The sequence below is a fragment of the Thermobia domestica genome, chromosome 13, assembly GCF_964235325.1.
Source record: "Thermobia domestica chromosome 13, izTheDome1.hap1.1, whole genome shotgun sequence".
NCBI classification, from domain to species: domain Eukaryota; kingdom Metazoa; phylum Arthropoda; class Insecta; order Zygentoma; family Lepismatidae; genus Thermobia; species Thermobia domestica.
Window position 1 is genome coordinate 70,311,352 of NC_137466.1, and position 14,349 is coordinate 70,325,700.

General features: G+C 35.2%; 1 protein-coding gene across 1 annotated transcript in view; it reads left to right on the plus strand.

Annotated features, from left to right (window-relative positions):
• Positions 1-14,349, plus strand: part of LOC145668220 (uncharacterized) — a 112,618-nt gene that overhangs the window by 32,604 nt on the left and 65,665 nt on the right. Inside the window, exons 7-8 of the mRNA XM_081735872.1 lie at positions 769-813; positions 10,455-10,766. Coding sequence (XP_081591998.1) covers positions 769-813; positions 10,455-10,766 — 357 coding nt within the window. The remainder of the gene's footprint in view (positions 1-768; positions 814-10,454; positions 10,767-14,349) is intronic.

Here is a 14,349-nt window from a genome sequence, read left to right on the forward strand (position 1 = left end):
TCACCTGGATTACTGGTATTAGATTCCTGTTGCACTATTTCACTATCCATTTTTCTTTTGATGACCTTACCGCTTCGTAATACGGTTAAGTTCGTATTCATAAATGGTAATATCCAAGTAAATTCAGCCCTACTTTCCTTCTTCGGGAACTGAATTTTCAAAAGTCCCGGGTTTGGTAAACCAAATTTTTATAACGACTCTATAGAAAAGCGTCGTCAACCTGGTTCGTCTTGTAAAATATAAGTTACGAAGCGATAATTACTTTTCTTTATGCAAAAATCAACTCAGATATTCAAAGATTATTAGTCTCACCTTTATTGCTTGATATGTCTTAAATATTCCTTTTAAGACCGTAAAATACATAAATTCACTTGACTAGGTCAACACATAACATGTACATAGCCACAACTATCCCATAATAATCTCTTACATATATTAAAAACATTCTTCTTTTTCTGTTAATTTAAAATGAACATTCTACTAAGTATATTACATATTTATGAGCACTTTTTGCCCACGGTACAGGTAAATATTATACAAACTAAAGTATTTCGTTATAAGCTCAGCTATTCAAGGTTTGATTCGCTACGAAATCAATTTCTATTAGTCACCAGGGAATAAGTGTGAAACGATAAAGTTAAAAGAAAGAAATCTCTTTCTGATTAGGTGACTCTGGTAAAGTTCATAAGTTAATTACATTTTGTTCTACTGCGTAATAAAATTAATATTGAAAAATTTACAATTAATAGAAATCTAATGTTGTTTCAGGTGGTTTTCCCAATCTCAGACATGCATTAAATTTTTTAAATGGAAGTAAGTGAACATTTCTTTAACATTTGACAACTAACATCATTTGTGCCGTAGCTGATCAACTTAAGTTAATTAATACGAACAAATTATTTTTCTTTAATTACTTTACAAGGGTGGAAGTATATAGTGTTATGCATAGTACTGTATAGTCAGTATATATTATATTGCATTGAAATTTATATTAAAACGATGTTAAATTCATGTGAAATTAATTGAATTATACGTTACATCTATTAATTAAAGTTGGGAATATACTTCATAATGTATATACCTATTTAGAAACTTCACTGAAAGTTTGTTCAATAGCCAAGCTGGTTCTCGATTTTCAAAACTTCTTCCGAGCGTCAAGTCTTCCGAGACTTTTCAACGTTCGTCGACCAATATTGTTTTTGACTTGTGTTGAAAATGGTGATGAATCTTTTCAAAGTTATCAAGAAGTTATCAGTTCAGTGGTGTATTGTTTCTGGGACGAGTGTGAACTTAGCAGGACCAGTTTTGAAAATTATAAAGGTTTGCACACCATACGTTTGTACTGCGTTTGTACCGGTTTGTACCGTAAAAATTTTCGTTTGTACCGGTCTCAAATTCGAAAAAATCGAAAAATAAAGTGGTCCTGCTAAGTTCACGTGAACTTAGCAGGACCACTAATAAATTTCTACAAATTTGATGATTTTTCTGTACTATTCGTTTGTACTGCGTTTGTACCGGATTGTACCGTAAAAATTTTCGTTTGTACCGGCCTCAAATTCGAAAAAATCGAAAAATAAAGTGGTCCTGCTAAGTTCACGTGAACTTAGCAGAACCAGAATACAAATTTCTGCAATTCTTAAAATTTCTCTGTTTGAATCGTTTGTTCTACGTTTGTATCGGATTGTACCGTAAAAATTTTCGTTTGTACCGGTCCCAAATTCGAAAAAATCGAAAAATAAAGTGGTCCTGCTAAGTTCACGTGAACTTAGCAGGACCACTGATAAATTTCTACAAATTTGATGATTTTTCTGTACGATTCGTTTGTACTGCGTTTGTACCGGATTGTACCGTAAAATTTTTCGTTTGTACCGGTCTCAAATTCGAAAAAATCGAAAGACAAAGTGGTCCTGCTAAGTTCACGTGAACTTAGCAGGACCACTGATAAATTTCTACAAATTTGATGATTTTTCTGTACGATTCGTTTGTACTGCGTTTGTACCGGATTGTACCGTAAAAATCTTCGTTTGTACCGGTCCCAAATTCGAAAAAATCGAAAAATAAAGTGGTCCTGCTAAGTTCACGTGAACTTACCAGGACCAGAATACAAATTTCTGCAATTCTTAAGATTTCTCTGTTTAATCGTTTGTTCTACGTTTGTACCGGATTGTACCGTAAAAATTTTCGTTTGTACCGGTCTCAAATTCGAAAGAATCGAAAAATAAAGTGGTCCTGCTAAGTTCATGTGAACTTAGCAGGACCACTGATAAATTTCTACAAATTTGATGATTTTTCTGTACGATTCGTTTGTACTGCGTTTGTACCGGATTGTACCGTAAAATTTTTCGTTTGTACCGGTCTCAAATTCGAAAAAATCGAAACACAAAGTGGTCCTGCTAAGTTCACGTGAACTTAGCAGGACCACTGATAAATTTCTACAAATTTGATGATTTTTTCTGTACGATTCGTTTGTACTGCGTTTGTACCGGATTGTACCGTAAAAATTTTCGTTTGTACCGGTCCCAAATTCGAAAAAATCGAAAAATAAAGTGGTCCTGCTAAGTTCACGTGAACATAGCAGGACCAGAATACACATTTCTGCAAATTTGATGATTTGTCTGTTTGAATCGTTTGTTCTACGTTTGTACCGGACTGTAGCGTAAAAATTTTCGTTTGTACCGGTCCGAAATTCGAAAAAATCGAAAAATACGGTGGTCCTGCTAAGTTCACGTGAACATAGCAGGACCAGAATACACATTTCTGCAAATCTTAAGATTTGTTTGTTTGAATCGTTTGTTCTACGTTTGTACCGGACTGTACCGTAAAAATTTTCGTTTGTACCGGTCCCAAATTCGAAAAAATCGAAAAATAAAGTGGTCCTGCTAAGCAGGACCACTGATAAATTTCTACAAATTTGATGATTTTTCTGTACGATTCGTTTGTACTGCGTTTGTACCGGATTGTAAAATAAAACTTTTCGTTTGTACCGGTCTCAAATTCGACAAAATCGAAAAATTAATGGTCGTTCTAAATTCACGTGAACACTGATAAATTTATACGAATTTGAAGATTTTCCTTAAAAAATCGTTGGTACTGAGTTTGTACCGGATTGTACCTTAGAAATTTTCATTTGTTCACGTGAACTTAACAGGACCACTGATAAATTTCTACAAATTTGATGATTTTTCTGTACGTTTCGTTTGTACTGCGTTTGTACCGGATTGTACCGTAAAAATTTTCGTTTGTACCAGCCTCAAATTCGAAAAAAATCGAAAAATAAAGTGGTCCTGCTAAGTTCACGTGAACTTAGCAGGACCAGAATACACATTTCTGCAAATCTTAAGATTTGCCTGTTTGAATCGTTTGTTCTACGTTTGTATTGGACTGTACCGTAAAAATTTTCGTTTGTACCGGTCCCAAATTCGAAAAAATCGAAAAACAAAGTGGTCCTGCTGAGCAGGACCACTGATAAATTTCTACAAATTTGATGATTTTTCTGTACGATTCGTTTGTACTACGTTTGTATCGGATTGTACCGTAAAAATTTTCGTTTGTACCGGCCTCAAATTCGAAAAAAATCGAAAAATAAAGTGGTCCTGCTAAGTTCACGTGAACTTAGCAGGACCAGAATACACATTTCTGCAAATCTTAAGATTTGTCTGTTTGAATCGTTTGTTCTACGTTTGTACCGGACTGTACCGTAAAAATTTTCGTTTGTACCGGTCCCAAATTCGAAAAAATCGAAAAATAAAGTGGTCCTGCTAAGCAGGACCACTGATAAATTTCTACAAATTTGATGATTTTTCTGTACGATTCGTTTGTACTGCGTTTGTACCGGTTTGCACCGTAAAACTTTTCCTTTGTACCGGTCTCAAATTCGACAAAATCGAAAAATTAATGGTCGTTCTAAATTCACGTGAACACTGATAAATTTATACGAATTTGAAGATTTTCCTTAACAAATCGTTGGTACTGAGTTTGTACCGGATTGTACCTTAGAAATTTTCATTTGTTCCGATCTGAAATTCGAAAAAATCGAAAAACAATGTGGTCCTGCTACGTTCACGTGAACGTATCAGGACAAGAATACAAATTTTTAGAAATATGAGGATTTTTTCTTAACAAATCGTTTCTAGTGCGTTTGTACGGGATTGTACCGTAAAAATTTTTCGTTTGTACCGGTCCCAAATTCGAAAAAATCGCAAAAAAAGTGGTCCTGCTAAGTTCACGTGAACTTAGCAGGACCACTGATAAATTTCTACAAATTTGATGATTTTTCTGTACGTTTCGTTTGTACTGCGTTTGTACCGGATTGTACCGTAAACATTTTCGTTTGTACAGGTCTCAAATTCGAAAAAATCGAAAGACAAAGTGGTCCTGCTAAGTTCACGTGAACTTACCAGGACCAGAATACAAATTTCTGCAATTCTTAAGATTTCTCTGTTTGAATCGTTTGTTCTACGTTTGTACCGGATTGTACCGTAAAGATTTTCGTTTGTACCGGTCTCAAATTCGAAAAAATCGAAAAATAAAGTGGTCCTGCTAAGTTCATGTGAACTTAGCAGGACCACTGATAAATTTCTACAAATTTGATGATTTTTCTGTACGATTCGTTTGTACTGCGTTTGTACCGGATTGTACCGTAAAATTTTTCGTTTGTACCGGTCTCAAATTCGAAAAAATCGAAACACAAAGTGGTCCTGCTAAGTTCACGTGAACTTAGCAGGACCACTGATAAATTTCTACAAATTTGATGATTTTTTCTGTACGATTCGTTTGTACTGCGTTTGTACCGGATTGTACCGTAAAAAGTTTCGTTTGTACCGGTCCCAAATTCGAAAAAATTGAAAAATAAAGCGGTCCTGCTAAGTTCACGTGAACTTAGCAGGACCACTGATAAATTTCTACAAATTTGATGATTTTTCTGTACGATTCGTTTGTACTGCGTTTGTACCGGATTGTACCGTAAAACTTTTCGTTTGTACCGGTCTCAAATTCGACAAAATCGAAAAATTAATGGTCGTTCTAAATTCACGTGAACACTGATAAATTTATACGAATTTGAAGATTTTCCTTAACAAATCGTTGGTACTGAATTTGTACCGGATTGTACCTTAGAAATTTTCATTTGTTCCGATCTGAAATTCGAAAAAATCGAAAAACAATGTGGTCCTGCTACGTTCACGTGAACGTATCAGGACAAGAATACAAATTTTTAGAAATATGAGGATTTTTTCTTAACAAATCGTTTCTAGTGCGTTTGTACCGGATTGTACCGTAAAAAGTTTCGTTTGTATCGGCGTGAAATTCAAAAACTCGGAAAGGAAAGTGTTCTGCTAAGACAAAATGAGACATTCGTGTAATAGTTTTTGAAACAATTTTCATTCTATTCTATTGCATTATCTGTTGCTAAAACGCTAGGTGTCAAACTATGGTACGAATTTAAAGATTAATTAATAATGTGTCGCTCGCGATTCAGCCGGATCTTTTGACTACATTTTTGGATGAGTGAGTTTGTCGTCTCTGACTAGGAATGATCGACTGTTCTTTATGAGTCGTGTTTCTTCGTGATTCGTGTATTTTCAGGAGTCGTAGTTTCTAAGGAGACGTGGTTCTTCTAGGGTTATGGTCTTTGGCAGTCAGGTTTCTTTAGGAGTACGGGTTTTGAGAAAGACACGGTAGTTTGGGATTGACAATATTTGTAGCATATAAATCTTGTACAGTCAGTATCAATATTAAGTATAGATTGGAGCTTTTTTCTTTATACTGGTCCCTCCAACCTATACCTTAAATTTTTCTAACTGAATGTTGCTAATTCGCGAATCGCCTCTTGCTTCTCGATCTTCGTGGTCCAATCAATTGCTTTTTTTGGAAAGGTGGTTTCAATGATTCGTGCGCCTTCTCAGCAGTGTAGGCAGATTGGGCTACAAGAAGCGGATTGGGCAATTTTTGATCCAAAAGTTCCTACCAAAATTTCAAATTGGGCGACCCATTACGTTCTCGGCTACTTGCAATTATCTGCCAGTTTAACTCAAAAAAATACTCTACTTTCTTTTTTTTATATTTGGAATCACAAATTTATATTATACAATAAAAATTTCGTTCGTTTAGTATCCTATTCACAATGAACAATAGTTTTACTGAAACTAAAACGTTTGATACTAGCTCAATTCTTCTTTTAGTAGATTTTAACCTCAAGATCTTACAAGACCAGTGTTTTGTTGGCTTTGGGCTGTAGAAGTATCACTGACCGTGTTTCTGTCTCATTTAATGCTCAACCTAATCTTACCAGGATTACTTTATTTTTCGATTTCTTCGAATTTGAGACCGGTACAAACGAAAATTTTTACGGTACAATCCGGTACAAACGCAGTACAATCGAATCGTATAGAAAAATCATCAAATTTGTAGAAATTTATCAGTGGTCCTGCTAAGTTCACCACTTTATTTTTCAATTTTTTCGAATTTGAGACCGGTACAAACGAAAATTTTTACGGTACAATCCGGTACAAACGCAGTACAAACGAATCGTACAGAAAAATCATCAAATTTGTAGAAATTTATCAGTGGTCCTGCTAAGTTCACGTGAACTTAGCAGGACCACTTTATTTTTCGATTTTTTCGAATTTGAGACCGGTACAAACGAAAATTTTTACGGTACAATCCGGTACAAACGTAGAACAAACGATTCAAACAGAGAAATCTTAAGAATTGCAGAAATTTGTATTCTGGTCCTGCTATGTTCACGTGAACTTAGCAGGACCACTTTATTTTTCGATTTTTTCGAATTTGGGACCGGTACAAACGAAAATTTTTACGGTACAATCCGGTACAAACGTAGAACAAACGATTCAAACAGAGAAATCTTAAGAATTGCAGAAATTTGTATTCTGGTCCTGCTAAGTTCATGTGAACTTAGCAGGACCACTTTATTTTTCGATTTTTTCGAATTTGAGACCGGTACAAACGAAAATTTTTACGGTACAATCCGGTACAAACGCAGTACAAACGAATCGTACAGAAAAATCATCAAATTTGTAGAAATTTATCAGTGGTCCTGCTAAGTTCACGTGAACTTAGCAGGACCACTTTATTTTTCGATTTTTTCGAATTTGAGACCGGTACAAACGAAAATTTTTACGGTACAATCCGGTACAAACGTAGAACAAACGATTCAAACAGAGAAATCTTAAGAATTGCAGAAATTTGTATTCTGGTCCTGCTATGTTCACGTGAACTTAGCAGGACCACTTTATTTTTCGATTTTTTCGAATTTGGGACCGGTACAAACGAAAATTTTTACGGTACAATCCGGTACAAACGTAGAACAAACGATTCAAACAGAGAAATCTTAAGAATTGCAGAAATTTGTATTCTGGTCCTGCTAAGTTCACATGAACTTAGCAGGACCACTTTATTTTTCGATTTTTTCGAATTTGAGGCCGGTACAAACGAAAATTTTTACGGTACAAACCGGTACAAACGCAGTACAAACGTATGGTGTGCAAACATTTATAATTTTCAAAAGTGGTCCTGCTAAGTTCACACTCGTGTTTCTGGGTCCATCTCGTACATGAAAATAAATGTTTTTGAATATATTTATCAATGTTTTGATAAGTTATTTTTGTTTTCATTTGGTTGGCTCCTAATTTCGTTGTTATTTAAGAGAATAATAGGAATGAATCCAGGTAGTATGGACTATGAGCTTCAACTCAACATGAACCATAATATGATATATTTTTTTAAAAAAAGTTTCACAATAGTTCAGTGTTACTAACTAAGACGATATATATAAGCTCTCAGTTTATTAATACTAACTTTAGCAATTACAAAACTTACATAGATAATTACTTAAAAGAATTAAACTATTACTTGCTTAATTAATTGCTTATATTTTTCTTAATATTTATCAACGAACTTAAAAGATCGTTACTGAATTCTCTGTCTGTGTGTCTGTCTGTCTGTTATTTGCAATTATTTCAATTTTGAGCCCTCCATTCGGTAGAGCATCAAAAACTATCCGACAAAGTGATGGAATTTTTCGCGTCACTCTTACCGTTTCTGAGATATTGGCCAAAGAATGGCTGATTTTCGGAGATTTAAGGAGCCGTATCTCGGGGACCGTAAGTTATAGATAGAGATCATATTGGTGTCGTTCAATACCTAAGAGTATGGTAAACATTTTGGTACCAAGTAATAACCAGTGGCCAATGTCCAATTGGCCACTGGCCACCAGTTAATATTGGTACCAAAATATTTACCATCCTCTTAGGTATTGGTCAACACCAACATCATCTCTCTATGACTTACCGTTCCCGACATATTGGCCAAAAAATAGTTCCGATTTCGGTAGATTTAAGAAGCCATATCTCGGGAACCGTAAGTCATAGCGAGATCATATTGGTGTTGATCAATACCTAAAAGGATGGTGAACATTTTAGTACCAAATAGTAGCTGGTGGCTACTGGACAAATGGCTAGAGGCCAACTGGCCACCGTTCCCCAGATATTGACCAAAAAGTTCGAATTTTGGGAGATTTAAGGAGCCATGTCTCCGGAACCGTAAGTAATAGAGAGAATTTTTGCGAGAAACAGAAGAAGATGCGGATAAAACCATTTACTTTTACATGTAAGAACAATCACAGTTATCCTTCCCGCTCCATCTTTCCATTCTTTCCAAGTTCGTTCTGGCAATGCTCTTGGAGCATTCTCAATGGCTATTTCTGCGTTAGCGAATCAAACTTACATCTGATGCAAATTCCACACTACTTATATTTTAACAGCCTAAATGTCTATCTGTTCACTTTTTAATTGCACAGATGTGTAGGTTTGGCTACCGAAGAAATCAATACGTTATGTATCAGACTTTTGTCCTAGACAACATATATATATAATCGTTGCATAACAGATACGTTAATACAGCTGTACCGATGGAAGTTTCATAAACATATTCAAGTTATAATTTAATATATTATTAATAACAAAACCTCGATAAGGATATCGATTAATATCCATTGCACAAACTACACAAAATAGTAAGAAAAGCCAAATATTGCCCAAAACAATTGAACAAGTTGATTCACAACTATGTTAACCATACATTCATTTCTAGAAATACTTGTATAAATTTAGTACAGACTCATCTACGATTTGTAAGTTGTATTGCCTAAATCAAGTTTCATGGCGTTCTTTTACCATTTTCAATGTAGTTCTTTTCGATTTACATCTTTTAAACACAGAAGAACGTATTACTTGTTCATTACAGATATTGGTGGATGATGATATATCAATTTCAGAAGTAATACGGCTTTTTAAAATCCTCTAGATTCTTTTTAATAACGTTATCTTTCTTTATCTCCTAGGAAGAAAAATCGGGCTAAGATCCAGTAAACTCGCTGGCTATTCAGTGTTATCTCGTATAAAAAGTCAAGTAACGGTATTGCTAATTTACTTCATTGTACATGTAAATATAAGCAGATACAAATCCTAACGAGAACTTCTTAAAACATATTATTCACGAACCATCTATAATTTAGGATCTACGTACCAGAGATGTGCGTCTACGCGTAAAAAACGATAGTTTACGTTTACGTGTCAACTATGCGTAGACAATGTAAACAACGTAGACTATGTAGAATATGTCAACAACACGTAATTTAATATGGCATCATGGACAATAAAGGAGCTTTATTTTGTCATTACCTTGCGAAATTGCGTACAAAATAAAATGCGAATAGTAACTTTCGAATACTTAGTTTCGTCTTGATGAAGGAAAATAACAAATATTATGCATTTTGTAAAATATGCAATAAAAAATTGGCAAATACAACAGATTCAAGACTGAAAGCCTACAAGTGAGAATTAGTTTTGTAAATTTCATTATAAAAGCAGTGCTCGAAGTGGAAAATCTAAGGAAGTGGTATGTGCAGAGTAGAGTAAACATACAGATTAGATAATTCCCTCTACTGTTTATATGTTAGTCGTTTCCCTAATCTTTCGCTGCACCGAAGCAAAACAACTGAATGAGGAAATATGAACAAACGAGCAACGAAATTGTTCCTTACATTTGATAGTGGTTGTCTACATAGTCTACACAGGAAAAGGTGTCATGTAGATTACGTATAGATTACAGTAGACAATCGCGTAGACGTAAAATTATAGTTTACGGCACATCACTGCTACGTACTGTCGGAACCACACCATAACGTATTGTTTATGTCAACCAGCTACTGCTACTCTAGTCAGTTGAGGACTGAATAGTTGCTAGTGTCAAAGTACTTGTGGCCTACATTGTGGTATAATAAACAAGTAAATATATTTGACTAGTGTTTCTGGTAACATTAAAGCCAACAAGTATCCATCTGCTAACGTTCTGCTGTATAAAAGTATCTACAAACATACTTTATCTAACAATGTATAAATCTTTTCTTCCAGACAATAATCCTATTATATTTCCAGAATATTTTGGAAGATATTTTGCTTCAATTGGGCCTGGAGCCGGGGCTGGAGCCGGAGCTGGAGCTGGAGCAGGAGCAGGTGCTGGAGCAGAAGCTAATTCAGGAGCAGGTGCTGGAGCCGGAGCTGGTGCTGGCGCAGGAGCAGGAGCGAGTTTTGGAGGTGGAATAGGACCAGGAGCAGGGGCAGGGGCTGGAGCTGGAGCTGGAGCTGGATCAGGGGCTGGAGCTGGGGCAGGTGCAGGTGCAGGAGCAGGAGCAGGTTCTGGAGGAGGTGCAGTTATGGGTGGCTATAATCTATACTACTCTTATCAAGGTAATGTAGTGACTCAGCTTACCTGATTAATTGATTGGTTAAGGTTTAATGGCGAAATCAGCACGGAGGTGTCACGATATGTCCAATATATGCTGAACATTAAAATATCAAGGTAAAAGTTGACTTAAGATCTTTAGATGAATTTAAGCTTTCATAAAGCTCAAATATTTTATTCTCCCTTATCTGTATATATCTGTATATAACCTATAATTAAAGCTAGACACAAAATATATAACAAGACAATAATGTTAAAAATGGAACTTTAGAGAACGTTATTTATTCCAATGTCTATTTCGATAATGAGTTGATTTTGAGTTGATCATCTCTTAGCGAGGCTGTATGAGACTGGACCTACCAAATCCGAACCATACGAATTCCCGCCGGTAATCAAACCCTGATCTCCCACGCCAAAGACGTGTACTCTAACCTCTTAGGTACAAAGGAGCTCGTCTAGTTCGACAACATGGATAAATTATCACTGAAATCGCTTCATAAACAAACAATTGATCAACTAACTTTTCTAGTTTAATGTTAGTTTAATAGTGCTATTTGTTGGATTTTTCGTAGTACGTATTCTCCTTATATATTAAATACATATATCTTAATAATAATAAAAATAATAATAATAATATTTGGTCTAGGAATTAATTCCTGCGGGTGGACAAGAGATGGCGCAACGAACGGAGCGTCCCACAGTTCCGTGTATCCACACGTATGTTGCAAACCCCTGTCATCGCGTATCGTTCGTAGTATAGGGCAGTGGATTAAAGCGTCAACAACACCAGTTTGTAGTTAAGTGAACATGGCGCAATTTGTGCCTGATAAAGTGTTTTTGCGGGGTGTCCTGCTGCATTACTTTAACATGCAGAAAAGTGCGACTGAAAGTCATCGTATTTTGGTGGAAGTGTATGGTGACCATGCTCTAGCTGAGCGAACGTGTCAGAAGTGGTTTGCACGGTTTAGAAGTGGTGATTTCGGCTTGGCAGACCAAGAGCGAGCTGGACAGCCAAAAAAATTTCAAGACGAAGAATTGACAGCATTGCTCGAGCAGGATTCGTGTCAAACGCAGGAACAACTTGCAGCAGCATTAGGCGTTGATCAAACAACAGTCTCCAAACGCTTGAAAGTCATGGGAATGATTCAAAAGATGTCACATTGGGTTCCACATGAATTGAAAGACAGAGACGTTGAAAGACGAAAAACCATTTGCGAATTGCTGCTTCAACGACAGAGCAGAAAGGGGTTTCTGCATCGAATTATTACGGGTGATGAGAAGTGGATCCATTACGAGAACCTTAAACGAAAAAAGGCCTGGGTGAAACCAGGTGAACCAGGTCCATCACAACCAAAACGAGATATTCACTGTGCAAAGGTTATGCTGTGCATATGGTGGGATATGAAAGGTGTGGTGTACTATGAGCTGCTGCAACCGGGTGAAACTATGAATGGAGAACGTTATCGACGACAATTAATGCGTTTGAAGCAAGCTCTGGCCAGAACACGACCAGAATGGGAGAACAGACATGATAAACTTATTGTTCAACATGATAACGCTCGCCCACATGTCGCAAAACCTGTCAAAACCTATTTAGAAAATGTCGGATGGGAAGTTTTACCCCATCCGCCGTATTCACCAGACGTTGCTCCTTCGGACTACTACTTGTTCGATTGCATGAACAACGATTTGATTGGACAGCGGTTTACTTCTTCAGAAGATATCGAAACATGGGTTTCTGACTGAATCGCTTCCAAGGATGAGGACTTCTTTCGCCACGGAATCCGTACATTGCCTGACAGATGGGCGAAAGTGGTGGCTGGCGATGGACAATATTTTTCTTAAGGTATTTATGTATTTTGTGTTTGTACTACAGCTTCAATGTGTGCGTACCAACCGCACGGATTAATTCCTAGACCAAATAATAATAATAATAATAATAATAATAATAATAATAATAGTAATAATAATTTCTACATTTACATTCATTAGAATAGATTTTAGTGTTTCATTTCTTGCTTTTTAAAAAGAAATTAACTGTGCTGGTGTCAGGCTGATAGGACAAAATTATTGCATTTCACACAGACTTTTTTTTTATATATGGTGTTCTATCCGAAGGTAGTTTCTAGTTCACTTTCTCTGAAAGTTAGTGGGACTACTATACCTATAAGGTAGGAATAGAGCGAACAGATCATTTCTTCTATAGATTAAGAGTGGTTTGGAGTTCATGAAGAACATGAAATAAAGGAACCGGAATGAAGGAAGATACTGAGAAAATAGTATTGGATGTAGAACGTAATTGTGTGTCATTATTCTTATTCTTATTCTTATTCTTATTCTTATTCTTATTCTTATTCTTATCCTTATCCTTATTCTTATTCTTATTCTTATTCTTATTCTTATTCCTATTCTTCTTCTTCTTCTTCTTCTTCTTCTTCTTCTTATTATTATTATTATTATTATTATTATTATTATTATTATTATTATTATTATTATTATTATTATTATTATTATTATTATTATTATTATTATTATTGTGGAACGATACGCTGATATCCACTTCCAAATGCCAAATAATATTTCTCCGATATGTAACATTCTGATGGTAAGACATCAGATTCATAACAGAAAGTGTTTAACTCATTTTATATATTTTATGTATACATATGTTCTGGAAAATCATGTTCATGATCATATCCAGGAAAATTTATTGTACAACGGGTGTCGTAAATTGTCTACTATTGTCTTTGCTAAAAATATAATTCGCTTTAATACTGAATAGGTAAAACTAAAGTTCTCAGCTTTAAGTACCTTTTCTTTTTTTTTAACCTAAATACAGTGTGCCATGTGAAGTAATGTCTAGAATGTTCCTTTTCTTTGTTTAAACATACAGTAATCAGATGAAGCATAACTTAAATTGAATGGTCTCAATTTGTTTCTATGTACTCTACATCTACTCTATTAGTATCACTGAATTCTTCATTACGAACAGAAAAGTTGAAAATTTTTGCAATTAATTTTATTATTTTATTTAAAATTAATATACATAGGTAACTACCATTCACTTTAGTGTCACTTCTATCTCTTCCTTCCTCAACATACATTGTTGCCTACACTTCTTTTAACATAGCTTAGGTAATCTCCCAGCATTCACGATTCGCCAAATTTATTCCTCATACACATCACGCAGCAACACGCGGTATTCATTTTCCATAGATTGTAAGATAGTGTAAGTCAATCGAATAATTAAAAAAAAAAAACATTAAGTTTTAAAAAAAAACGTCCCTATACCATGTAAAATCTTTCGCAATATGACGGCCAAAATGCTTACTTTGATGCTTCTAGGTAAACTTCAAATTATCTACCAAACGAACTTGTGCACAAGATTATGTATAGATGAACAAAAACCAGTAAAGTTTCTAAAATAATAAACTATCACGTGGTTTACTAACATATTGAAAACTTTCAAAACGAACACGTATTACTGTTCAAAATAGGGTCGAAACGATTCTTCTTGTGTTTTAACAATTCTTATTGTATACACATTAATTCGTTTTAACTCTCGTCGTTCTACAAGAGTTTTTGAAT